The sequence below is a fragment of the Cuculus canorus genome, chromosome 1, assembly GCF_017976375.1.
Source record: "Cuculus canorus isolate bCucCan1 chromosome 1, bCucCan1.pri, whole genome shotgun sequence".
In the NCBI taxonomy this organism is placed as follows: Eukaryota; Metazoa; Chordata; class Aves; order Cuculiformes; family Cuculidae; genus Cuculus; species Cuculus canorus.
The window spans coordinates 145,655,935-145,681,577 of record NC_071401.1 but is presented as its reverse complement, the minus strand read 5'-3'; the positions used below and the strand labels follow the sequence as shown (position 1 = coordinate 145,681,577).

The window sequence follows — 25,643 nt, the reverse complement described above, 5'->3', positions numbered from 1 at the left end:
GAATCCTTTGGTTCTGATAAAAAGGTGTTTTATGTGGTGTTGGTTTTCCATGTAGCCTTAACCCGACTGCTCTTTACGATTGCAGATTCGGCCATGCTACTATTTGCCCTGCTTTGCCACCTCCAAGAACGAGTGTATTTGGACAGACATGCTCTCCAACTTCGGCCACTCAGGATACCAAGCAAAGCACTATGCCTGCATCCAGAGGGTGGAAGGTTACTGCAGCTGGTATAGAGGATGGGCGCCTCCAGATAAAACGATCATCAATGCCACAGATCCCTGAGCACACTATCCCTTCCTTATCTCCCCTCTCCCTTACTTGTGGCTGATCTTCCTTTGGACACTAACTCTTACCAGATCATGATGATGACAATGAAATTAGTGCCTGTTTTCATGCAAATTTTAGCACTTCGAACACTTAAAAAAAAGAAAAGGAAAAAAAAAAGGAAAGAAAAGAAAAAAAGTCTGTGCTACCTTACTGAATTTGTAATCATCTTTTCCATTTTTTGATACCACTCATTTTGATCAGACAACACTTGGGAGCTTACTTTTGCACACCAGAGGGAAAAGTGGGAGGAAAAAAAACAAAAAAAAAGAAAAAAACAGAGCTCTTGCTCTCTTACACGTATCATTAGCTGTAGCAATATAATCTCTATTTTTTTAGGAAAACAAAAATCTAAAAACTATGCCAATTAGGCACTGTATTCTTCTATGCGCTGGCTTCCTGTCACCCCTCCTCATGCACTAAGTGCTGAAAATATGTAGACAAATCTATCTGAAGGAAAACAGGTTTCATTAATCAGATTGGCAAATGAAACAAACTGAAAAGAAACTTAGCCTAAAGTCTGGATAAAATGATGTCCAAATGAAATCCACCTTTATGGGAGAGATTGGCAATGTGATTGACTGCAACAGTGAGAGAATTCACCTGGTGTGTCTGACTACATCATCCGATAAAAGCATTGCTGACTGATTGTGCTAGTTAATTCAGTCACAGTTTGAATGCAGCAGCACGTTTAAAGTTCTGGGTTTCTCCAGAACAAAAGGGAAAGCATTTTGTATTTTTGTTGTTGTTTAAAAAAACAAACAAAAGCACCATCTCCTGTGTTCAGGGAGGTAAATCCACCAACAGCAGAGCAGATGAAATGCTGTGCCACCCTGTTTTGAGCAGCATTGGCCCTTGAAATTTTTGCAGCTTAGCTTCCACAGCAAAACCAGCTTGTGAACACCTTAAATCAAACAGATGCAGAAGTACCAACTGTAAATCAATCACATGGAAGAGGGAAAGGGGAGGCTTGCTAGAGCTCTTACTATAAAAAAAATTGCCAAAATAGTGTTTTGCTGAACTAAGATGTATATACACATAATGACATAAGCTATTTTTGACAGGATGTGTTAATTTTTTGGTGTTATAAACAAAAGAATGGTTTGATTGTGTTTTAAAGACAGAAATATTGACATTCCGAGTCAGTGAGGAGTTGAATATTGAAGCTCCAGTGTATCTGCAGTAGTTGCTACAGTCATTGTTTCCTCTGTACCTTCTCATACCACGGTTCCACCCCTGCGGCTACTCTAGCTGCATTTGTTTGTATAGTGAAAGGAATTGTGTGTGGGGGGCTAAGCAAGGAAAAGTGGTCTCCTAATAAGTGCTGGCTGGGATCATAAAATTTCAGCTGCCCAGAGGATTCCTACTGTGTCAAGTGCTGTGTTTCCCTGTAAGCACTGTTAAGCATTGCTCTGTGCATGTGCTTGTACCACACCCTGCAGTGATGTGGAGGAGGAGCCTTACTGTCTTGTGCTTTGACTGGAGAAGTTTTTTTGTTCTATTTTGTTTTTTATTAAGAAAACTATAATATAATTTTTCTTATCAAATAAAAGTATTTTAAGTTTTAATGTTGGTGAAGAAGGGGCGCTGACAAAATGGGTGACTGAGTTTTGGATGGGGAGGGCTTGGGCAGGGAGAAGATTATGCTTAACTTCATTTTTGTATTATTATGATTATTTATCTTACATTTCCATGTATCTTCAGTTCATTCCACTTAGAAAGCAGAGCTGCCACCAGCAGGAAAAAGCATAGTGATTCCAGCCCTGGGCAACAGAGCATTTTACAGTCAGTGACCTCAATTACTGGAGAGTTGTTTGGGGCCTCTCTGCCAAATGGAAAGGAAAAGGTGTCTGAGGTGGGCCTTGATGTGTTTTTTTGTTCCATGTGTACTACCAGAGCTCTCCCAGACATACATCCCATGAAAAGCGCCATTTACTAGATGCCATTTACTAGATGAATTGTTGCGGCCAAAAGCCTGTAGCTTCATTTTTAACATGAGCTTTAAAGGGCGTTTTCAAAGATTTGATGTAAGAGGTGCCTAGGTCTGCTGTTTATTTTTTTTTCAGCTGCTCTGAGTGGCCACACAGCACAAAAAAACCCCTGAAAGTCACAGATTTTTCTGTGATTCAGTCTTGGAACACTTTTTAAAAAGTCCTCTTCTCTGTGACTGTAACTAAATTATGGGTTAGAGATGAGAGGGAGAGAAGGGTGCTTTATAGTACCCATCATAGGATCAGCTGGTGGGTTGCCCCTTTTGGCAGAGTGTGAGCTTGGGCTTTGGACACAGTGGAGCAATCTCTTTCGAGCTGTGCACCACTCACAAAATCTCTGAGGGTCACTGAGGGGAGGGAGGAGCCGGCCTCACCACCCTCACTCTTTGCGTTGTGTGGAGTCAGCATCGCAGGAGATGGCCCTCCTAATGCTCAAAGGTGATTTTGCAAAGCTGAAGTCTCTTTGAGCTGCAGCCACTTTTGGTGGCTTTGGATGGCTAAATGAAAATGCCTCTCGATGCAGTGAAGTGTTGATTTGAATTGTCATTAAACTGCAGCTCTGCGTATTTTACCTGTCACTGATTCATTTAGCTAGCTGAGACATCACAGTATTGCACTCAAATTATTGTGAAAATATTTGCATTCTAATACTATGAGGACTTGTGTCCCTAAGTAGGATATAATGTAGCTATGTGCTTTGTAAACAACAAAATGGCAGCCGCATTACCAGAAAGTGAGGTGTATTCCCATTTTATATTGCAGATGGTAAAATATTTCTGAGATGCAGACAGCTAGAACAGCAGCGATGGGGGTTTGGTAACAAACTTTTCCCCTTGCTGTGTAAAGAAATAGTTGTTATGGCTTTTAAAAATGTGGAGCCAAAAGGAGGGGCAAGAATCCAGTAAAAATACATTTCTTTTGGGAGGCTTCTTAATTTTGTTTCTATGCATGCTATCAGGCACATGCGTTTCTTAGGCTAAGCTTTAACTTGTGCTCGCATTAAGAACCTGACTGAAGGCTCCCTTGAAGTGGGAGGGAGCCATTAAATGGATTGAACAGGCTCTAAATCAGACTCAAAGACTTCTTCTTTCTGTCTGCTCTCCTTTCTTCTGTCCTGCTAATTCACTTCTGCCTGCCAACGGACAAAACTCTCACTCTCGTTACAGCAGATGTGCAATATGTGGCAACACCAGGCATGGAGATATAAGGAGGCAGGTGTGAAGTTCTACCCAAAATGTTAGGCTATAGAGCGTACAATGGCTTGCAGCAGCACAAATATCTTCTTGTCACCTCTGATGTGCTCCTTGTAACCTAAGGTTAAAGAGGAACTGTCAGAAGCATAGCTCATGTGAGCACGACTTTTGGCCACGAACAGGATGAGAGCTTTCCCCCTCGCCCCATGCTTTAGATACCAACATTATTAAAAGTACTTTTAAAAACGCATAGCTCATTTCAAGACCGTTGCTGTTTGCTTTTTTATTTATAGTTATATTTCCTTATTTGCTTGAGAGTGTTTTTCCCTTTAGAGTTACAAAAAATATGAAAAATACATTGAAGGTTTGGGAAAGATGGGATTTGATTTTCCTTTTCCAAGTAGAGTGAGGAGAGCAGGAGATCTGTGCAATGGAGTTCCTGGGATAAAGTCCTCTTGTGGGAGGCTTTCTCCTCCCATTTGGGACAAACCTGCCATTTTAGGTCTAAATTTCTCATGCTTTGAAGACTTACATGGTCCTTTAAATAGGACTATTCTAAAACCTAAGTATATCACCATATCCCATTCATTCTTGGCCAGAGCAAAATGCTTCCTCATGGCGATGAGAAACATGCTGTTGTGGTTTTTTTTTACAGTAAGGACTATTTGAAATAAAGTCCTCCATGGGAGGAGCAAGTTTCCATTCTTTCAGATATCTCTGGAAGTATATCTCACTTACAATGTATTTTAGAGCTTAAAGGGCAGAACAAAATCTAAGGAGCTGCAAAAAAAGTTTTTTTCTATTTTAGAATAAGTGTATTTGGGGGCTACCAGTCTTGAGAAAAATCTTTAAAATCCACTAAACTTTTGCTGCTGCTTTGCCTCTACTGGCTGCTTCTTCTCTCTGACTCTGTCTTTCCTTCATAGAGCCACTCCGCTGTTCCTGATAGTCATGGAAACTTGGGGAGGGAACCAAACCCGTGTGAAAAATCTTGTCCAGAAGGAATGTATTTGTTGCTAAATTTTCTAGCACTGTTTACAGTTTTCCTCCATGTTATTTATAAATTTTATATTCAGTGAATGTATATTGTCTTTTAAGGTAATGTTGCATAATGTTCACTTTTTATAGTGTCCTTTTATTCTAAACAGTAAAGTGGTTTTATTTCTATCACAGACATTCTGTGTCTGCTTCACTTATATTAGTTTCTGTCCACTTCAAATGTACACAAATGGATTTCCAAGTGAATTTATTCATTTCCTTCCCTTTTTTTGATACCGTTTTATTGGACCCAAAGCAGATAGCCCACCTATGGCAGTTCTTGCTCTTTGTCAAAGATCAATCCAGCAGTTCCTCCCTCTAAGAGGCTGATCTCTCTAAGAATTCTTATTGGGGTTGTAAGCCCAGGAGAAGCACAAAATCCCTTTTGAAGTTGACCTATCCCACTTGTTAACTGGCCATAGGGGGTCACTACAGAGCAAGGCAGTCATTGTGGCTGGTGTGTAGCACCAGTAGGACCTCAGAACAGTTGCCAGATCGCTCTAATTTCCAGTAAAGTGATCATTGGCGGGAGGGTTGAAAGGTACATGCCCATGGCAAAGGGAAGAGAGATTCATGTTTTGGATCTTTTCTGCTGTGAAATGTCAGAGCCCTGTATCCTCTTTTCAGGTTTAGAGTTTAAGGTTGGTTAAAATGCCCCGTTGTCATGAGAAGGAAGCTTCAGAGAGTTCTCAACTAATTTAAAATGCTCACGAAAATGGTCTTGCTGTCAGAAATTTCCTTTATCTCACTTTTACTTTTGGGACATCTCTATTCACGGATGAAAGAATGAAACAGATTTTAACATCTGTTCTATGTTTAATCCAAAGGTTTAGAAAGCAAGCTTTGGAAAGTTTTGGAAATAGAAGGGTGAGGATCTCTTATGTGAGAAATTCATTGCTTAAAATATATCACATTGCAAGGAGGTAAAACCATAACACTAGTTATAAACACTTCCAGGGAGGCAGCCATCAAAGGACCACAGAACATTTTATAACTGCTAACTGGTACAGCTTGAAAACGCTGCCAGGAAAGGGAAGAAAAGAGTGGGGAAGGGAGGGTATTATATTCCTGTCTGACACATGGAGAAGCTGAAACACAGTGGGCAAGCAACTTTCACAGGTGTTTGATGGAGTGATGACTGCAAGGGAGCTTGCTTGGCCTAAGCACTTGCCCTCTCAGCTTCTCACAGCGCGGGATACTGTGGAGATTTATCTTGAGAAGTTACGTAGATTAATTCTGTGAAGCAGACCTCCCACCTGGAAAGGGCTGGCCTGAATTTGCCCAAGTGGATTGTTGCTTGTGTAAATGTTTGCAAAGTTACTGATTTAAACCAGATTACACAAGCTTGCATATCAACATTAGCATTTGTGTTCACATGAGTTTACCTTCAGTTTGAAATTGTTCATGTATTCTTTTGGAAGTAAGCTTACTTGCAGATGCCATTGCTATAGCATCTCCAAGTAGCTGTTCAGTTATAAAGATGACAAAGATGTGAAAGCAAGAGCACTGCCCTACTAAACCAAACTGCTGTGCTGATAACAAATGAATTTATATGCTGAGGATACAAGAATCTGATTTCCAGACAAGAAAATAATGCTAAAAGTACTAGTCAACATGTTTGCAATGAAAATCTTAACCAATACTTTCAAAAATAGCATTCCTGAAGTGATGGTCACACAGTCACAGTTGTCCTGAAGCATTACATATGTCACAAACCCCTCTTTATATATGAATCATCAGGAATTAAACACAACAAGATCTACCAAATAATTTGTCTTAAAAGTCTGCAACAAGCTGTCACACAGTGCTTAAGGACCATCTATTTCTTTATGTCTTAAATGATAATACCGCTCTTACTACTGCATCACTTCAGTGCTTTACAGCTCTTGTGACTGTACTTACCTCCATGATGTGCCTGTGAAGCATGGAAGTGCTGTTGTCCACACAGCACAGAAAGAGAACAGAACATTGGAACAGAGAGATGAAGGACCAGCATTTCAGAATATTCAAGTACCTAGCAAGCAGTGGCGGGATTTTTCACGAGAATCTAAATGAGACTTCTATTTGAATTTCAAACTCTCAGTTGGTCCATATCTCCGCCATCAGGTGCCTGCACCCTGTTATGCATTGTGGCTGGCCCACAGTGTTGCAACAAGTGTGTGAGAAAAGAGGGGTTTGAATATTTTTGAGCCCTGGTTTGATGTTTCCACAACTCTAAACTTCAGGCTGCTAGTGTTGCTTGAGTCCACAATCAAGCATGCGACATAAGCTCAGGCAGCCAGCAGCTCACACAGTGGGCTGTGGTTCATATGGGGTCTCATCAAAGCCACAGCAAAGTAAGAAGAGACACTAATTCATGGATGTAAGTTGGCAGTAAAAATTAATGAAGGACTGCTCATCCATTTAACCCAGAGAAAACAAGTGATATGGAGAATTTTAAACAAAGCCACTTGCTTTGCCATGTTCTGCAGGACTAAAAGTACCTACACAGATCTCCTTGGAAGGTGCCCTAAGAGTTTGGTGCAATGCCCAGTAGCCATACAAGGCACTGAGTGTTTAGTTGTTGACAGGAAGACTAGACCCCAGAGCCACTGTGCAAAAGAAACATTATAAGCTGAAACCAACTCTTTTTCAAGAACTCTGATTTACTTTGAATACCTAGTCAGACTGATAAATGTTTCACGGATGGCAACCTCGTGACAGACCAGGCCACCTGAAATTGTAAAACAAACATCTCTTATGGCCCCTGTCCCAAATTGTCAACATATTTTAAAGAATTCTGGGAGGGGAAAAAAATCCACTTTATCTGAATAAAGGGATTCCTTGCTCTAAGGGATGAGCGTCTGTTGACCAGATTTTGCAATGGATTTTTGCTTTGGTTTTGAGTCTGTTCACTTTTTCAGGGTCCATATGTGACCTGTGGGAGGGTGGGCAAGAAAGGAAAGAGGCTCCTGAGCAGTGCTTTTTGCATACTGCCTTTTAGCTAGTAATTCTCTGTAAATAAAATTGAGAGTCTTCCCAGGCTTCCCACAGCCATCTCTTGTGCCTAGCTCACATTTGTTGCTTCACCCTACCCATGCTGGCATCAGAAGAAAGCAAAAGTACTCACCATCTGCTTATGGCTTGGGAAGAACGTTTGCTCCACGAGGGGGAACTTCTCAGGACCCAGTGAGTTGAAGATTTTAATCAGCTGGGAGAACTTGGGGGGAGGGAGGGGAAACAAAAAACAGACACAGTGGCTGTCAGTGGCTTATTGTGTAACAGCTGTTTGCAAAATGTTCTGACACGGGTGAAGGAGATGAGAGAAACATGTTATTATGCCTTACCCACCTTACTTTCTCGACCTTGGGGCAGTATGTATTTATCCAGGGCCAAGCCAGCCTGTGTACACAAACCTTGGACTAAGAGAGTGGAGAAGGGGTTCAAGAGTCAGAGGTGAATCAGTTTGGGTTTAGTTACAGATCTGCTATGAACAAGCTTTGCTTTCCAAATGTGGCTTAGAGGGATGGGCCCTTCTTCGTACAGGAAAGGGCTCAGAGGAGAGACCGGGCAGAAAATCTGTGCCACCACTCCTGAGTAGAAAGAAAGAAAACCAAAGCTGTCCCTTGGATCTCTCCCTCACAGCCAAATCAAAGCAAGGCACATTTATCCATTGTGCTGACGGGAAGGACACTTGCTAAGGGACAGAGGTGTCTAGTGGGAATTGCCAGTGCTACCTCACTAGACCACTGTCAATCATAACTGACATTTATTATGAACCAAGGGTCTCCCAACACCCCTCATGCATGGTAGGAGAAAGGGGAGATCATTTGCTACCCCTGTCCCATCTTCCAGTGAGGAGGCACCAGTCTGTTAGGATGGTGTCTAAAGAAAGCACCATCAACGGTGAATGCAACAGTGCTACTAATTCACATACAGGGATGAACGTTTGCCGTTGTCCCCACCTGTCAGCATGAACCTCACCATTATTGCCACTATCATCACTACTATAAACTGCTTATCATTTGAGGTTGTGCCCAGACAGACACAAAGCTCCCCATGGTGGGACTGAATTTTGATTTCTCTTCAGGTTTCAAAACCCCAACAGAAGCACAGCACAGCAAATTCCTTCTCTGTTTTGGTCATCTGTGAAGTAAGCAGACTATTCTGTATGCTGTCTGCAGCCTCCTTGTTCAATCTATCATTGAGCAGCTGCAGAAGAAAATAAAACTGGTAGAGAGAAATTTCATGACCATGACAAAATGTTGCTGAAGCAGAGGTGATATACCAAAGAGAATAAGAGGTAAGAAATAACCCAGAAACCTTATGAGTTTCAGGAGCAACTTAGATTCTTTACAATCACACATCTGGATATCCTGCTTTCTATCTGAAATGGTATAGCCCCATTACCATGGGCAGTGCTGGACTGGCAATGCTGCTGGTGAAGTGGTTAGATTGGCAGCCTTGAAGAAGGGGGAGCACAGCTGAATAAGGCAGCTTGTTTACTTTCATGGATGTTAAGAGAATAACATGATTGGGGATTGCTCCACAGGTTCCTGCTGAGCTGGTAGATGTGGCTAAATTCTCCATTGATGTCGTATTTACAGAGAAATTCAGAAACTGGATTGAGTTTCCAAGACCTTTCAAGCTGGTAAAATCGAGTTAAATTAATAAAGGTCTCCAGTCTGGGCCAAGTCTCCCTGTAAGTCCTTCATACAACTTCCTTCAAGTTTCCCACAAATCTAGAAATGCATTCATTTGAAAGAGATCTTTGTGTCACCTGAGGGAGGTGACACACAGATTAAGGAAATAAGACAAATATTTAGGGAACAAAGGATGGGAAAGAAAGCCCTCTTTCTTCCCGGTAGCATCAGCTGACTAATTGTACATGTTCTGAGTAAATTTACCAAATTGCAGCCTCAAGGTTACACTGCAGATAAAAAGAGATCTACTGAGAATGTGTTCTGTGGAGCAGCTGTGTTAGACTCCTGTCCTGCTTACTGGGCTAGTCTAAGTACAAGCATTTCTGTATTACAAATTGAAACTTCACTTAGTGGGAGAGAAGAAATGCCCCTTTGGGAGTTAAAGGGTGAATAGGTGTAAGAAAACAAATGCAGCCAATGTGCAAAAATATTAGGCTGCAAGAGTGTGCCAGACCCAGGCCACGTGCTGATGGGGCAGCTGCCAGCACATCTGCAGACAAATGCAGAGAATCTTTTTCCTCATCTCGTAGGTCAAAGTGTGGTGTTTAAGAAAACCCAGAAAACATCAAGAGGTGGCATATCCCATCACTAACACCATCCCACCCCTCACATGTATCAGCAGATAAGAAAAAAACACCCTGTGTAGAATAATTATTGTTGGCACAGAGAGTATTGATGTTGGGGAAGGAGGACAGTTTGCTTCTGTTAAGTACTTGCACTAGGCCTGCACATCCCTGAGAAGAAAAATAAAGCCCTGTTTTGACTAGTGAAGTGAGAAAACAAGGCTTGAAAGTTAAACAAAATGAGACAGAGACAAGGAGAGGAGGAAAAACACCCTGGCTGAGAGCAGACTATGCCCCTCACTGCATGTGCACGCAGCCCTGGACTACCATGGATGCTGTGATGTTGAGGTGACATACGTTTAACCCAGGAAAACAGTCAAATAAAATAACTGGAACAACTGTGTAGCTGACAGACAGTGTCCTGACTTATTCCTTGGTCTGCATTTTGAAGCATACAGCTTTTTGTTGTTGCTGAGATAGCAAGTGTTTCAAATGGACAGATGAGAGATTCAGGCATCTGGGAGCCTCCTTAATGGGTCAAGCCAGCAAAAAAGTCTAACTTTAGTATTGACCTTCATGGGAAAATTCCATCTTTTTTTATTACGTTTTGGGTTTTTTTCCTGCCAATTTTTAGGGCAAAATATTGGCAAAGAGACACCAATATAACGTGGTGCAGCAGTCTCTTATATACCTGAGAGCAGGGCTGAAGTAGCACTACCCAGTGCATTTTAGATTTTAACTACCAGTGGGAATGTTACTGTCAGGAGCTCAGCTACATATAATGAACCCTTCCCCATTTTGGTATCAGTTCTTACTTTCTGTGGTTCCACTGGTTTGGGTGAGATTGCATTCAGATCACAGAGCAAGACACAAGGCAACGCAATGTGACACAGCCTGGCTTTAAATACCTGGAACAGGTATGCAAGTGGAATGCCTTGCCTGGCTGTGTGGACATCAGAGTTACTGGCAGGAAGTATTTATAGAGAGACAAAAATGTCCATTTGGAGGATCTCAATGCCTCTTGCATATTTTGAAAGTGCCTAGATCATCAGGGAGCCGATATTCCTTGACAGTAACAGTTTTACTGGGAGTCTCTTGGACTCTACAGGTGACTGTTTTCAAGACTTCTTGTTTCCTGCAGTCTTACAGATGCAAAGGTTTCCTTGCGATTATGGACATTAAATGCATATAATATGAGTACTACTCTGAGTGTTTTTGAGTACATTTTGTATTGTAACTTTTCTAACACAAAAATTATTATTGGTGGTTGAAGCATTATGTTCAGTGTGCTAGAAGCACTATTTCTCAGTAATTCTGGGATTATCTTAAAATGTATATGTTTCTCTGTGTGTGAGATCCCCTGAATACTCTGTTTTTTCTTTCAGAAACACCTGTTTTAAAGTGTGCTTATGTTTAATGCAAACTTTAACCATTGAAGAAATTTGTATATTGTGGTACTGGAAAACCGGCAAATGTTATTAAAAAATGGGGCTGCTGATTGAGTAAATTCAAACCCAAACTCAGCTGATTGTAATTAGAGCTGCTGAGAAAAAAACATTGTTGCCAATTGCCAAGGACAAACAGTCTCACTTCTATCCCCCTCCACAATAGTATAAACAATTCTATGGAATGGAACCATTTTTGGAATACAAATAAAAGGGAGAGTTAAAAAGCACATTTCCCAGGGGTATTTCATTTCATTTCTTCACGTATCTCAACTGTTTTTGAGATCCAAAAAGTTTCCAGTAATCTTTGTAAAGCAGATCCTGTATTTCAAGATGCCTGTTTTGCAATCATACACCAAAGTGGTCTGTCCCTATCTCTCATTTCCCAGCTATTACAAGATCAAAATTTGCTGATTCTGCTGCAAATGAAGCTTTTTGCCCTCAAATGCCCCACTGCAATCTCTACCTGAGCTCCAACCTGATAAAATATCAGTGGTGCCAAATACTAGCTCAGATCCCATCTGAGCTCTTAGATCACGTACTGTGTTACAATCATTGGTTTGTGAGGTTGATGTGTGCGCGGGGGCAGTAGGGAAAGGAGCCATTCTGCAAATTTAAGTGTTTACAAGTGGTTTCCTTGACTCCTTTGGGAAGTTGCCTGAGCCAGCTATATTCCCTGTGAGGAAAGCATGGCACAACTGGACCCAGAATAGCCGAAGCCTAGTTACTGGTAGAGCCAATTTCTCCCACACTGCCTTGCCAGCCCTGGTTTTTCTCTTTCTTTTTCTTCTTTTTCTTTTTCTTTTTCTTTTTCTTTTTCTTTTTCTTTTTCTTTTTCTTTTTCTTTTTCTTTTTCTTTTTCTTTTTCTTTTTCTTTTTCTTTTTCTTTTTCTTTTTCTTTTTCTTTTTCTTTTTCTTTTCCTTTTTCTTTTTCTTTTTCTTTCTCTTTTTCTTTCTCTTTTTCTTTCTCTTTTTCTTTTTCTTTTTTTCCTTTCCTTTCCTTTCCTTTCCTTTCCTTTCCTTTCCTTTCCTTTCCTTTCCTTTCCTTTCCTTTCCTTTCCTTTCCTTTCCTTTCCTTTCCTTTCCTTTCCTTTCCTTTCCTTTCCTTTCCTTTCCTTTCCTTTCCTTTCCTTTCCTTTCCTTTCCTTTCCTTTCCTTTCCTTTCCTTTCCTTTCCTTTCCCTTCCTTTCCCTTCCTTTCCCTTCCCTTCCCTTCCCTTCCTTTCCCTTCCTTTCCCTTCCTTTCCCTTCCTTTCCCTTCCTTTCCCTTCCTTTCCCTTCCTTTCCCTTCCTTTCCTTTCCTTTCCTTTCCTTTCCTTTCCTTTCCTTTCCTTTCCTTTCCTTTCCTTTCCTTTCCTTTCCTTTCCTTTCCTTTCCTTTCCTTTCCTTTCCTTTCCTTTCCTTTCCTTTCCTTTCCTTTCCTTTCCTTTCCTTTCCTTTCCTTTCCTTTCCTTTCCTTTCCTTTCCTTTCCTTTCCTTTCCTTTCCTTTCCTTTCCTTTCCTTTCCTCCTCTTCTTCTTCTTCTTCTTCTTCTTCTTCTTCTTCTTCTTCTTCTTTTTCTTCTTCTTCCTTTTCCTTTATATGCTGCATTTGTTTGTTTTCTTTTATTTTAGATTCCTAAAAATAGGTCAGTCACATCTAGAGACCCCTCCACACCATCAGAAATGTAATTACAAGGCATGAGTGGAGAAATATCAACTAAACACTGACTGACTCAACTCCAAAATCAGATGAAATAGACCACCTGACCGTCTTCTTCAGAAAAAGCCTGTATAAATGTGGAGGATTTTTTTGTCTGGTCACCAGGATCAACAGACTAGTGTGAGGGTGACAAACTGTACAACTGACCAACTGAACAATGCAAAAGTGTTGTACAGAGCCTGGTATTGATCCCTCTCTTCCTCCCCTTTCTTGTCCCTGTAACGGCTGTCATTCAAATGGCGACTAAGGCCAACTGTGCATCATCTATTCATATAGTGACAGAAAAGTGAGATTTTTCTCACTATTCTTATTACTGCACAGGAACAGTTTTAGAAAAGACAGGACCCTGCTTTTGGCCTCAAACCCTCCCCCCCCAATGTCATAAAGAGGTGAAAACCAAGAAGAACTTGTCTGTTATACTGGTACTTTTTTGCTAAGAAAGGAGTTAAATCCAACACTGCACAGTCACGAAAATAAAAGTCTGAGTCATTACCCATCTCAGCTGGATTTGAACTAAGAGTCAACACATGGAAAACTAAGAAGATATTTATTTCAAGGAAAAAACAACAACAAAAAAGACTTAGGTAATGAAGAAGATAGTTACCACTTGCTATAAACATTCTGTCTCACCCAAGCTATATTTGTGGAATGAATAAAGGGAATTCCTAAAAACTTATCTAAAACTTTTCCATTAGATGGGTCACATTGGATTGTCACATCCGCATAGCTTGTAGTTCCCTGCTTTGGACCTAGGATGATGCGGGGAAATTTCCACTCTAGGTGCATCAGCAATCAGAGAGGGCACTTTGGGATGGAACTGCTTGAAAGACCCAAAAGTGGGCTTTAAAATGGTATCAGCATCTGACTTCTTCCTGTACATGGTGTGATGGCCAGCCTTGCTGCCGTGGCTCATGATGGCCAGTCTTACTTCTCTGGCTTTCCTGCTCCTGCAGTATCTGCTGACTTGGAGATGGTTATAAAACAGGTCTGGGTATTTATTACAGACTTTGATTTGGGACTAAGCCAATAATAATATTTTTAAGATTTTTCTGAGATTTCCAGGTGAACTCGATAAAAATTAAAGAACAGGTGAAGGGGGGGGGTCCCAGTGCAAAATGTCAAAACACTACCCTGTTCTCCCCAGGAGCTGACTCAGCTCCAGGCGTTTCCAAGCTGCAACCTTTAAGGCTCAATGAACCTACACTTTATGATAATCTTCTGTTTCCTTCTGAAACTGATGAAAAACTCTGCATGTTCTCCCCTTTCTAAGGTCTTTGTCATTCTATGTTCATTTTTTCCCTAGACCTCATCTCTCTACCTTTCTTCCCCTTCTTTTCAGCTAATTTCCTCACAACAAAACACCACACAGAAAAAGTTGGAAGAGAAGACAAAGAATGGATAATCTTAGTTAAACCTCGGGCACCTGCCTACCACAAGCGTACATCTAATAAAAGATGATAGAAATAGCGTAGTTCAGATACTCTCTAAAACAGTGGATGTTAAATGTTTCTTGTAAGGTAGTTTTACTGTGTTTTGATCAGCACAGAGATATGCTACTATTGATTTGCTGTTATTAATCTATTGCTATTAATTTACCCTGCCTTACAAGAAATCTGTTACTGTTGTATTGACTGTTTGTGACAGACACGTTAGAGACACTCGATGAGGAAATAACGAGTTGATACTACTAGAGATTGATAAATAAGCCCTGCTGATGTCTGGGTTTTTTTGTTTTTTTGTTTTTTTCCCAAGGAATTGCCAGCTGGACCTCTAAGTTTGTTTTAACAGTGTTTTTAACATAAAGAGATGAATTCCTATGAAGTAGCCTGGAAGCTGAGTTTGGTGCTTTATCAGTACCACATATCTAGTTTGCAGTGCTGACATGCAGGAGAGCTGTATTGTCACTTACCACCCAGGGCTTGCTGCAGAAGTTGTAGATGGAGTAGAGAGAGTTGACCGTGTGGATGCCACCGTACTGGAGGCCAATGATGAGGCTGCGGAAGTCCTCTCCCAGCGCCATGCTGTAGGCATGCTGCCGGATTAGGACAAAGTCAGGCTTGAAGGACCTGGAAGAGATAAAGGGAGTGATGTTTTGCTTTCAAACACCCAGCAGCACTTCTATCCTGTTCCTGTGTCTTCTCCATCCTTCCCCTTTTCATTACCGCATTTTGCACTTCTTTGTGCCTCTTGTCATGAGTTACTTGCATTAGAAGGTAACAAACCGAAAAAATCCCTCTAGTTGTTAAAAAAAGGAAAACTCCAACATAGCTGCAAGTGTGAGAGTGCAGAAACAGGCCAAAGAGATTTGCTGCAGTTTCCATGTCATTCAGGCATGCACAGGAACAAGCCACAAGCGGAGCCAAGGGTCATAAATTCACTGGTGAGGGGGGATTCTCTTTCCTTTCTAAAAGCTTGGCCATTTTGGCAAGCTCATTGCAATGTGCGATGCAGATGAGGGAGCAAGTTTGTTTCCTGATGATTGAACTTGATATTGAAGCAATGCCCAGTGGGTGGGAAGATCATGAGGGATTTCAAAAAGCTATAGTACACATTCATGCATTAACATATGTTCTCCTTTCGATCGGTTTACTACATACGCAGCGCATCCCAGACTCCTATGGCTATGACTCAACAAGCAAAGGGCAGGCACGGCAATGGGATTAATCAAATGAGCAGAGCCCCTCATCCAGTGCTGTGACTCATAGTGTGGATTTTCAGAATATTTCTTAGCAAGACTGGAGCCGTGGCTCCTATGGTTCAACAGCAGTAGCTCTCAGCAAATGTGCAGAAAAGTGAGGCCCTTTCTAGGTAAGCCAACAGGCAATCTTTCAAACAGCCAGATCTCACTCCTTGCTGATGCTGTGTCTTTGGAGTCATTCAGAAATGTCTGGAAACAGCAGCTGGAAAGAAACGGCTCCCAAAATGGAGCTCGGCAGTTCATTCTTGAAGGCATGGAAGGGGCTTTTCCACTGAAACAAGGATTATTTTATACTTTAACAGAGGTTGCATCAAGGACATTGGAGAAATTTCCATTCTGTATTAAAATTTTTCAGAGAAATAAGCTCTGTAACCAGGTCCCATTACCTCACTAGCCTCGAACATTTTCCTTGCTAAGAGACTATAATTTCTATACTTTGGATGTATGAGCTGGAAATACCTTGGGTTTATAGGCCCTATTTATATTTCCATCTTTCTGGCAGGGAAATCCGAGATGGTGACTTTGTGCCAGATTGTGGCAACAAATTCTGTATACAAACCCCAATGCAGCTTTGTTGTTTCAAAGCAGTTCATTTTGTTTGTTGGCCTTGGGCTTTTGTTATCACTCAAGACACGGTAAGGAACACACTCTGCTTTTGTGATGCACGAGGCCAAGCTTTGGAAATGTGACTCCCTCCCATGGAGTATTTTTAAACCCAGGCATGTTCCCTAATGTACTTGGCACCAAAGGTGGTGCTTTCCTCCAGCAGTGAGATGCATAATGAGCATCTAGAGGGTTGCACTATCACTGTGCAGCTGATTTATGGACCTCCTTGGCGTCAATGGGGGTGAGGCAAGTGGTGACCCCCTGCTGAGAAACAGCAAGTGAATACAAATCCTGGAAAGCTTGAACTGTTCCATTCTGCTGGACTTGCCATGTAGAAAATACCGTGGAGGCAGGCACAGGACCTCGGGAAGGATTAATCAGCTTCCTAGGACTAGGACTCAGTGTCCATACTGAGTTACTAAACAGTTGTGATGCCTGGAGGGGCATTAGCTTCAGGCATTTCCCTCTTCCATTCACCTTTCAGAGAACATGAAGAAGAAAATGGACTCTGTCATAGCTAAAGTCTTTCCCCAGGCTTGACTTAGAGAGCAACACTTATTGGAGCTGCACGGTAATGGTTCAGACCATTACTCTTGTTCTCCCCAGAGGAAGCAATAAATTTGCCCTTGCAACATCTGCCTTGGTACCCCGGGGAAGGGATGTGGTGCTCTGCTGGGGATGAAGCATTGAAACAAATGTGGCCAGCAGATTGGGGAGGACACACAGCAGTTAAGAAGCTGCCTTCAGTTACTTTAATTCTGCCAGCCAAAATTTAGGAAAAAAAGCTCTTGTCTTTTCAGATCCTGGCAAAGGAAGAGTTTCTCTGCTTAGAAGTCGGACACAATAATACAGAACTAATTTAGAAAAGACTATTCTCAAACTCCACATTGTGTAGGGAGGCAGAACACTCTCTCACGCAGCAGATGAGGAGTGAATCTCTAAACCAAAGTGGACACCGATTCCCTGTTTTGAGCTGGGGGACAATGAGGATGTTCCCATGGATACTGAGAACGAGACAGAGGAGTGCAAGGCCTGGGACTAGCTGAGAATAAACATTGGCTGGAGAATCTCAGGGTCTGCAAGATGTCTGTAATTGAGAAAGAGAGACCAATGGCAAAATGTGAAGTGAAAAGCTAGGAAAGGTAGCAGGCAGTAAAAGGGAACTGAATTGTCATGATAAGAATAGTGGCATGAAAACTGAATAACTAGGGGTACCAGTGATATGGGGAGAAAAAAGTTTAATTGCTTCACATTAGAATTCTTGGTTTAGTTGGTAGAAGATTACTTCCACAACCTACTGCTCATTCTCAGAGTGAAAAGCTTAATCTAACATAGCAAGCCTTGGATTTGGAATTGCTAGTAGCATAACTGTTTTCTTTGCTAGTTCAACCCAACCCAATAACATCTCCCATGACAGAAAGTTTAAATACTTGGCAGACAGACAGGTTAGGCAGAGGTCTCATATTTGAAACACCATTGCCAAAACCTTTGAGTGAGTCAAACTCAGTAGCACCTACTGTGTTGATGTCCTAAGCACCCAAATCCAAGCAGGACTAGGAGAGCAATGGAAGGAGCATGTACATTTCCTCTCCACTAGATCTGTCCAGCCAGCATTTAGATGACCACAAACAGACTTGAATAAAACTGTACCTAGACCCCTGCTAGATACAGGTCATAGGAATGGTTTTGATCACAGAGAGAGTACAGGAGAGCCCATTCAAACATCTAATGGACAGGGAGATGGGATAGATAAATGGAACTAAAATAAACCACAGATGTAGAACATGTCACTAATAAGCTGTGCTCCGCATGTTGGTCTAGTGCCCTTCCTGGGCTGCATGACAGATACCTACCTGAAGTTTTCTTTAGTGTGATAGGTGGATGAAGCTTACAGGAGAAAGCTGGAGCCCACCTTTGGCCACAACCCTTTCACAGAAACCCTTTCTCAGACCCTGTGAGCTCAATTCTGATTCAGAGTTTGGCTCCTAACATTGCCTGGCAAAATAAAGGCCACTACAATGCATGTAACACATTTCTAGAGGGGCACAGAGATACAAGAATCCTTGTTTAAAAAAGAATAAAATCTGGCAGACTGAAAGTTTCATTTTCCGACTGAAATAGTTGGTGAGACTTCATTTTCTTTCAGAATGGAAAAGTGCTTTCCTTTCAGTTCATCTTGCTACAGGCAGTGGCCCCTGCCTCACACAGAATAAGCCTTTCAGTACTCCAACAAGTGCATGCATGACTGGATCAGCCACCCCAGAGCAAAGCAGCCCCCACAGGTCTCGGTGGGTTTTTCTCACTTTGCAGTAGTTGCCTCCTTGTCCCAGATGCTAGCCAAGGCATGTGGCAACCATTCAGCCTACCTCTCCTCTTTGCAGTTGAGATCTGCCAGCAGTTACCCGAGTCAATCACCCCCCAGTGATGACAAAAGTCTGGTGAGGACACTGCTAGTGCCGTCAGTCCTGAGCCTGGGCTCTGATATTGCAGTGCAGGATGCTTATTTGCATTTAACTATCTCTTTTTTTTTTTTTTTTTTTCAACTTGTTCCAATGCATTTTAACAATCTTTTTGTTTCTTGGTCGTAAAACTATACTTTAGAGAAAAAAACTAAGTATAAAGCGTGGATTCAAAACACCAAATAGGAAGAGGCCTGACTGCAGAATATGGTTTCTGAGGTTGGACCCATCTACACTTAGATCTGTGACAATATTAGCTGTTTTAGAGATAGTTTTGTCAAAAATGAGTGAACATAAAACAATTTAAGAGATTCCTGATGTTAAATATGGAAGTTAAATATCTCAGGAGCAGCAGTAGCTATGTGATCACCATGTGTCTAACTTCTGTAATTATAAGAAGATACTCAGCTCTGAGAAGATCATCAATAAAATTTCTTTGGACAAAGTAGGTCCCCAGTCTACTTTGCGGTAGAGAAAATGAAGACAATAAATCTTACTGAAAGCTTTCATGTCTTAAAGTGATTTCCTGTTTCTTATTTCTGCATATAGCCATATCAGTGGCTTGCTTCCTAGTCCTTCAGCTTTTCTCACTGAAGCAAAAAGTTTCTCATGGGCACGAAGAAAGGACATGCAAGAATAGATTACGTTATCAAAATACCTTTTAAAGAGCCCTTCTAGCTTTCACTGTGGAAAATCACCTCAGCCAAAGGGTAGACCTGCTTCATACTTTAGCACCATATTCAGTATAGAGAGCTTCATGCCTGTGCTGTAGGAGAAGGATGAGCTTCCTTGCTCACTTTCTTAAAGACTTACAGTCTTACAAGGCACTTGACCCTTCATGTCAATAGAAAAATATCTTCCTTGTACACTGCAGAAACACATACTTTAGGTTTGTCTACCTTCTATTATTCAAATAGGCTTTGCTTAGTTTTCTGACAATTCCCAGTGATCAACACATTTTGACTAAGTTCACTTCCAAAGCCTTTCCCATCTGCTTGGCATCACACAGAGAGGAAGAAAAGCACATAATTAAGCAATATGATACAACAAGCTTTGCATTACTGGCAATTAATGGAGCCTTCAGGCAAGCTTCTGAGGTACAAGTCCAAGCTGTAAGTGGCTGCAACTACCTGAGAAATGCAGTGACTCCTGTTTTTCACAGCAAATAAAAAACGGCATTTACAGACAGGAACAATTCTTTTTTTTGTGTGCTTTACTTGATTGTTAATAGTATTGTTATTGCATTACTGAAAAGTAGTAAGAAATCTATGATATTTTCACCTATCACAATATTAGATTTAATGTTAATGTTGGATGTCACAACAAAGTGGGAAATCTGCTAAGAAAAAAAATCTTATTTCAGTCAAAACTTTATGTCATATTTTCAACAGAAAAAAGTAAACTCTGTTGAAGTTATTCAAAGAAAGAATGACTGTGCTTATGTGAATAAAGTAATGCAGAGCTGGTTTCAGAGAAACTAGAATAAAGAGTGACCTCTATTTACTTGCCTGGAGGAGAGGAGCAGGGGTTCTTTTGGGACACTATGATAGAGAATGGTTGGGGAAAAAAAATCAGGTGTCAGGGAGATGAGTGTAGCAAAAACAGGAGGAACCTGGAATTAGGTTGCAGCAGTACCATTACCACTGTATGCTGGTGAGGACACCCTGGAAGATGTTCTCATGTTCTCAGCAACAGCCTAGTGGTCAACAAGCCATAAATTGCATGTCACACACTCTCCAATCTGTCTCCTGAGTCTGCCATGTATTTTACTTGTAAACCAATCAAACTTGACAAAGGAAAAACATGTGGACCCAGATGATTTCTCAAAGCAGTAACGACCACACCTGTCAACAGCAGCTTGCCTTCAAAATGCTTGTGACCCCAAGCTTTTACAGGAGCTGATCCGAATACTTTCCAACATTGCAGAATAAAGTCATAGAGTAATTTAAGTCAGAGGGTATCCCTGAGATCATCCGACCCAACACACTGCTTGTTGCAGAGCTAACTTTAAAGTGGCATTATGTTGATCAGGGCCTTGTCCAGGCAAATTTTGAATATTCCTAAGGACAAAGATCTCTGCCTCTCTGGGCACTTATTTGAGTATTTGACCACCCTCACTGTGGAAGTTTTTAAAAATTTTGAATCTAATTGGAATTTCAGCTGCTGCAGCTTGTGACTGTTGTTTCTTTTCCTTTAACTGTACACCTTCACAAAGAGCTTGGATTAATTTTCTCCACACCCTCCTTTTAGTTGCCTGATGGCTGTAGGTGAATCCCTCTCAGCCTCCTCTTACAAACTGAACAAAGCTATCTCTCAGTCTCTCCTTGGATGTCTTTGGTCTGGTTCAGTGAGATTGGTGGCATTTCATTCAACTCATTCCAGTTTGCCAATGCCTTTTTTGTACTGCGGATCACAGAGCTGGACACAGTACTCGAGATGTGAACAGTGTGTTATTAGCTACACGCTTCCTAATACCTAGTGAGCCATTGGGATTCTCACCCTGCAAGGGTATATAGGACTTTTAGGTCCTTTTGTGCAGAGCTCTTTTCCCTTCAGTTGCCCCCAAGCAATACTGAGGTTATTCCTCTCTCACTGCAAGTCTCTTTGATTGTCCTTGTTGAACTCCATGAAGTTCCTGTTGGCCCATTTCCCCAATTGTCAAAGTCCCTCTCCATGGCAGCTCTGCCCTCTGGCATATCTATAGATCTCCATCCTCCAACTTGTTGCCACCCATGAGCTTTTTGAGGCTGCACTCTGTCCCAGTATCAAGTTGTTAATGAAGATCCACCTTGAATACTATAGTGCAGGTGCAACCAGACTTTTCCCTTCACTTCTCTGTTTGCCATTCCCTGGAAAAAGCCTTAGTATAGACCCATGTAGAAAGGAGATGAATTAAGGCAACATTGGAAAAAAAGAAAAAGGCAACCAAGACTGAAACAATCTACAACAATCTTTAATCATTCTTGCATTCAGTCCAGGATTAACTAATTAATGAGTGCTTTAGGCCCTGGCAGCACATTTTTTCCTGGAAAGAATTACTGTAAATGTGAAAAAGGCCAGGGAGTAGTTTAGTCTCTGAGATGCTCCCCACCCTGGTCTGCTCAGAGTGACTTTTGCTTTCTGGCAGCTGCCTGCATGCCAAATGTTTTCCCAATAACTGTCAGCATCCTGCCTGCATATCGGCTGGACGCCAGCTGCTGGGGAGGTGAAATGGGACATTATTCATCTGGGAGATCAGTAAACCCCGAAGGGAGAAGCAGGCCTCCAGGCAGCTGTTTAGCAGCAGGAGCTGAGTTGGAAGCAACTGAGAATAAATACATAAATAATTCATAAATACGTAATTTTCTTTTTTAGCTCCTGCTGAAAAAAAAGAGGAGAAAGACAGGTAAGGAAGGGGCAGATAGTAATGAAAGATGATGGTAAATCATCCTCCACGTGGGAATAATTTCTCACTTTATAAATGTTTACTGGAGGTGTTATATTGCTTTGTGTGTAGCTGCTTGCCAACTTCTATCCTATTTGTCAACTTGTCCCAGCCCATTATCTCTTCAGGGTATTTAGGTAAGGGAAGGGGTCATTTGGCATGTTGGTGTTTTGCCCAAAGAGCACTTTCAAAAGCTCACATGCTGTTACAAACACTTCTGCATTACATTTACACATTGTCCAAATATTGCTCAGAATTAAATATATAGCACATATTGTACTATATAGCATGGCACATTCTGTGAATCTTGGGAGAACTATGTGCTCAACATATTTTTCCATCTGGCTTCTAGGAACTGAAACTCTCCTAATCAGTTTCTCTGGATTTTTTTTATCCCATTTGTATCTTCGCAGAATTTTTCAGAATTTTGATTTGGAAGCAACAAAAATGTAGAAAAAGACATCCTAAAAAAGACATCCTAAAAAAGACTCTGATTAGATCAAGAGTTACATTTAACAAGACGGGGACTAGACAGAGCCAAGGGTTCCTCTTTGACACAAGCTTCCTGGAAGACAAGAATCTGGAAAGTGACCTACTGCTTACCAATATGCCTTACATCAATGACATCAATGTACAGGGATAGTAGCTGCTTCTATGACCTCCCTGGATATTCTCCCTCTAGAACTACAAAAAAACACTGACTCTTCTGAATTAATAGTTCTTCAGAGAGAAGAAAATATCCATCTCACAGCAATGTGCAGCTACTGTCTGGTGAGAAAGCATGGCTTCTGCAGGTTAGAAAACCCACATGCTTATTTCAAGGAACAGCTCAACAATGGCCCTGTGGGTTGGGTGAACCCACTGGGATTGGAAAAGATGCAGTGGGAAGGGGTCAATATCCTCATTGGGCTATAAAGATTCTTGCATCTTGGAGGCAAACTTTTTTTAGCCACAGTGCATACCCCCTGGGGTCTGCAAGCTCTGAAGAGCAGGAAAGCACCTGCTGCTGGGCTGGCCAGTTTCTTCCCCGCTCTCCCCATGTGAAAGGAGTTGCTTCCTCATGCTGTGATTGTACTGCAGCTTGCAATGCAAAAACACATTTTGTGGAAAAAAGCACTTTCAGGTCTTGGTCTGTTTGGGATGCTGATTCAACATGCCACCATCCCGCTGACAGTGTGAAGAGCATAGTAGAAGCACTGAATCAGCTGCAACCAACAGGAAGGTCAATGTTAAGTAAAGGAATGAATGGGCTTGTATGGAGGAATTGGAGCATTCACTGACCCCACCACAGCTATGAGTGCCAAAGACATATCATCCAGGGCAAGCGGAGTGAGACATGCACCTTGTTACACAGACTGGCCAAATTCAGGCAAGATCCGTAGAACTAAAAACCACTCTATGGTAGAGATCCTTCCTCACAGTAAGGCTTTGTCCATGGCACTCAGTTCCCCTTTGCTCTGTTGTCAGTTTTGTCACCTCTCCACAATTGCCAGGGCCATTGCTCCATGCAGGGTCCTCTCCACTTCAGATCCTGAGCATTGCCTGGTCCATCAGCTGTTGTCTGTACTGTGGTATTACAGTGAGTCTGCATACCACATTGTAAGTGGTATGGCCACCACTGTGGTAGGTCCCATGCAGACACAAAAAAAATGTGCTTTCTCCCTTAGATGATCAGCCCCAATGGCAAAAAAAGCCAGCTCCACAGGGAGACAGGAGATGAGAGCAGTCTGGTGCATGATTAATTTATATGCTTAAAAGTCTGAAATGCTCCCAAAGACATTAGTATTCCCCATGTGAGGAAAGCTGTCCAGATTTTCAACATATCCCTGTCTTATTCCCACATCTACTGGAATTAATAACTGAAGGCTCGTAAAGGCCAAAAGGCAAACACAGGACTGCATTTAATCTAGTGCAGAGGCTGAGATCATAGTTTGGGAGTCTAAGTGTTGTCAGAAGCAGAGACAGCCCAAATTCTCATTTATACTAAGACACTTTTATAGTATCCTGAAAGCATAAATGCACCTCAGAGTGGGTGCAGTGCCAGCACTGATGGCCTTTTTGCACTGCAGAAACATTGCTATGAAGGACACTTCAGAGAAATAAAGAGAAATGAAAATCCCATTTCTTGTGTTAAGCCCCAGGAGAGGTGACACAGCCCAAGAGCTCTCTAAGGTATATTAGACTCCAGACAGTTCACTCTGGCTGTATGTGTGTGTAGACCCGTGCAAAAGAAGTTGTGCATGCATGAAAAAGATGCTAAAGAATCCATCGAAATGTTTTAAAAGTAGGCATCAACCCAAATCTGTTTTCTCCCATTACTCAGTAGTTGTAGAATCATAGAATCATAGAATAGTCAGGGTTGGAAGAGACCTTAAAGATCATCCAGCTCCAATCCCCTGCCATGTGCAGGGACACCTCCCACTGGATCAGGCTGCCCAAGGCCCCATCCAACCTGGCCTTGAACACCTCCAGGGATGGGGCACCCACAGCTTCCCTGGGCAGCCTGTACCAGTGCCCCACCACTCTCATCGTGAAGAAATTCTTCCTTATGTCTAGTCTAAATCCGCCCCTCTCCAGTTTGAACCCATTCCCTCCTCATCCTATCACCACAAGCCTTTATGAATAGTCCCTCTCCAGCTTTCTTGTAGGCCCCTTTCTGGTACTGGAAGGTCGCTATAAGATCTCCTCTGACCCTTCTCTTCTCCAGGCTGAACAACCCTAACTCTCTCAGCCTGTCCTCATATCGGAGGTGCTCCAGCCCTCTGTTCATCTTTGTAGCCCTCCTCTGGACCCATTCCAACAGTTCCATATCCTTCTTGTGTTGAGGATTCCAGAAGTGGACACAATACTCCAGATGAGGTCTCACAAGAGAGGAATAGAGGAGCAGAATCAGCTCCCTCTCCCTGCTGGCCATACTTCTTTTGATGCAGCCCAGAATACGGTTGGCCTTCCGGGCTGCCAGCGCACGTTGCCGGCTCATGTTGAGCTTCTCATCAACCAGCATCCCCAAGTCCTTCACTGCAGGGCAGCTCTCAAGCACATCATCCCCCATAGTGTACTGAAAACGAGGATTGCCTGGACCCAGGTGTAGGACCTTGCACTTTGCCTTGTTTAACCTCATGATGTTCTCACAGGCCCACTTCTTCAGTCTGTCCAGGTCACTCTGGATGACATCCAGTCCTTCCAGTGTGGCAACTGCACCTCTCAACTTGGTGTCACCTGCAAACTTGCTGAGAGTGCACTCAATCTCGCTGTCTATATCATTAATGAAAATATTAAACAGCACTGGTCCCAATATGGACCCCTGAGGGACACCACTTGTCATGGATCTCCATCTGCTTCCAGAAACAACACCCTCTGTTGACGGGTTTGCTATGTCTAAGTTGGTGAGGGGTCCTTCGGGATGAGTAAACACCGCCTCCTCCTTCCCATATTTAACTTTTCACTGGGGAAGCTCTGGTGCCAATTTTACCCAAAGAAATGCTGGATAATGAAGATCAACATGTGGGAGAATTCTCC

The 25,643-nt window shown here is 42.1% G+C and overlaps 2 protein-coding genes across 2 annotated transcripts in view; one reads left to right on the top strand and one right to left on the bottom strand.

Moving 5' to 3' along the window:
• Positions 1-4,681, top strand: part of TIMP3 (TIMP metallopeptidase inhibitor 3) — a 38,615-nt gene extending 33,934 nt beyond the window's left edge. The window contains exon 5 of the mRNA XM_054074687.1: positions 86-4,681. Coding sequence (XP_053930662.1) covers positions 86-283 — 198 coding nt within the window. The 3' untranslated portion in view covers positions 284-4,681. The remainder of the gene's footprint in view (positions 1-85) is intronic.
• The window catches only part of SYN3 (synapsin III), a 210,346-nt gene that overhangs the window by 126,989 nt on the left and 57,714 nt on the right, over positions 1-25,643 (bottom strand). Inside the window, exons 5-6 of the mRNA XM_009557594.2 lie at positions 14,847-15,003; positions 7,657-7,746 (exon numbers count right to left, since the gene is read on the bottom strand). Coding sequence (XP_009555889.2) covers positions 7,657-7,746; positions 14,847-15,003 — 247 coding nt within the window. The remainder of the gene's footprint in view (positions 1-7,656; positions 7,747-14,846; positions 15,004-25,643) is intronic.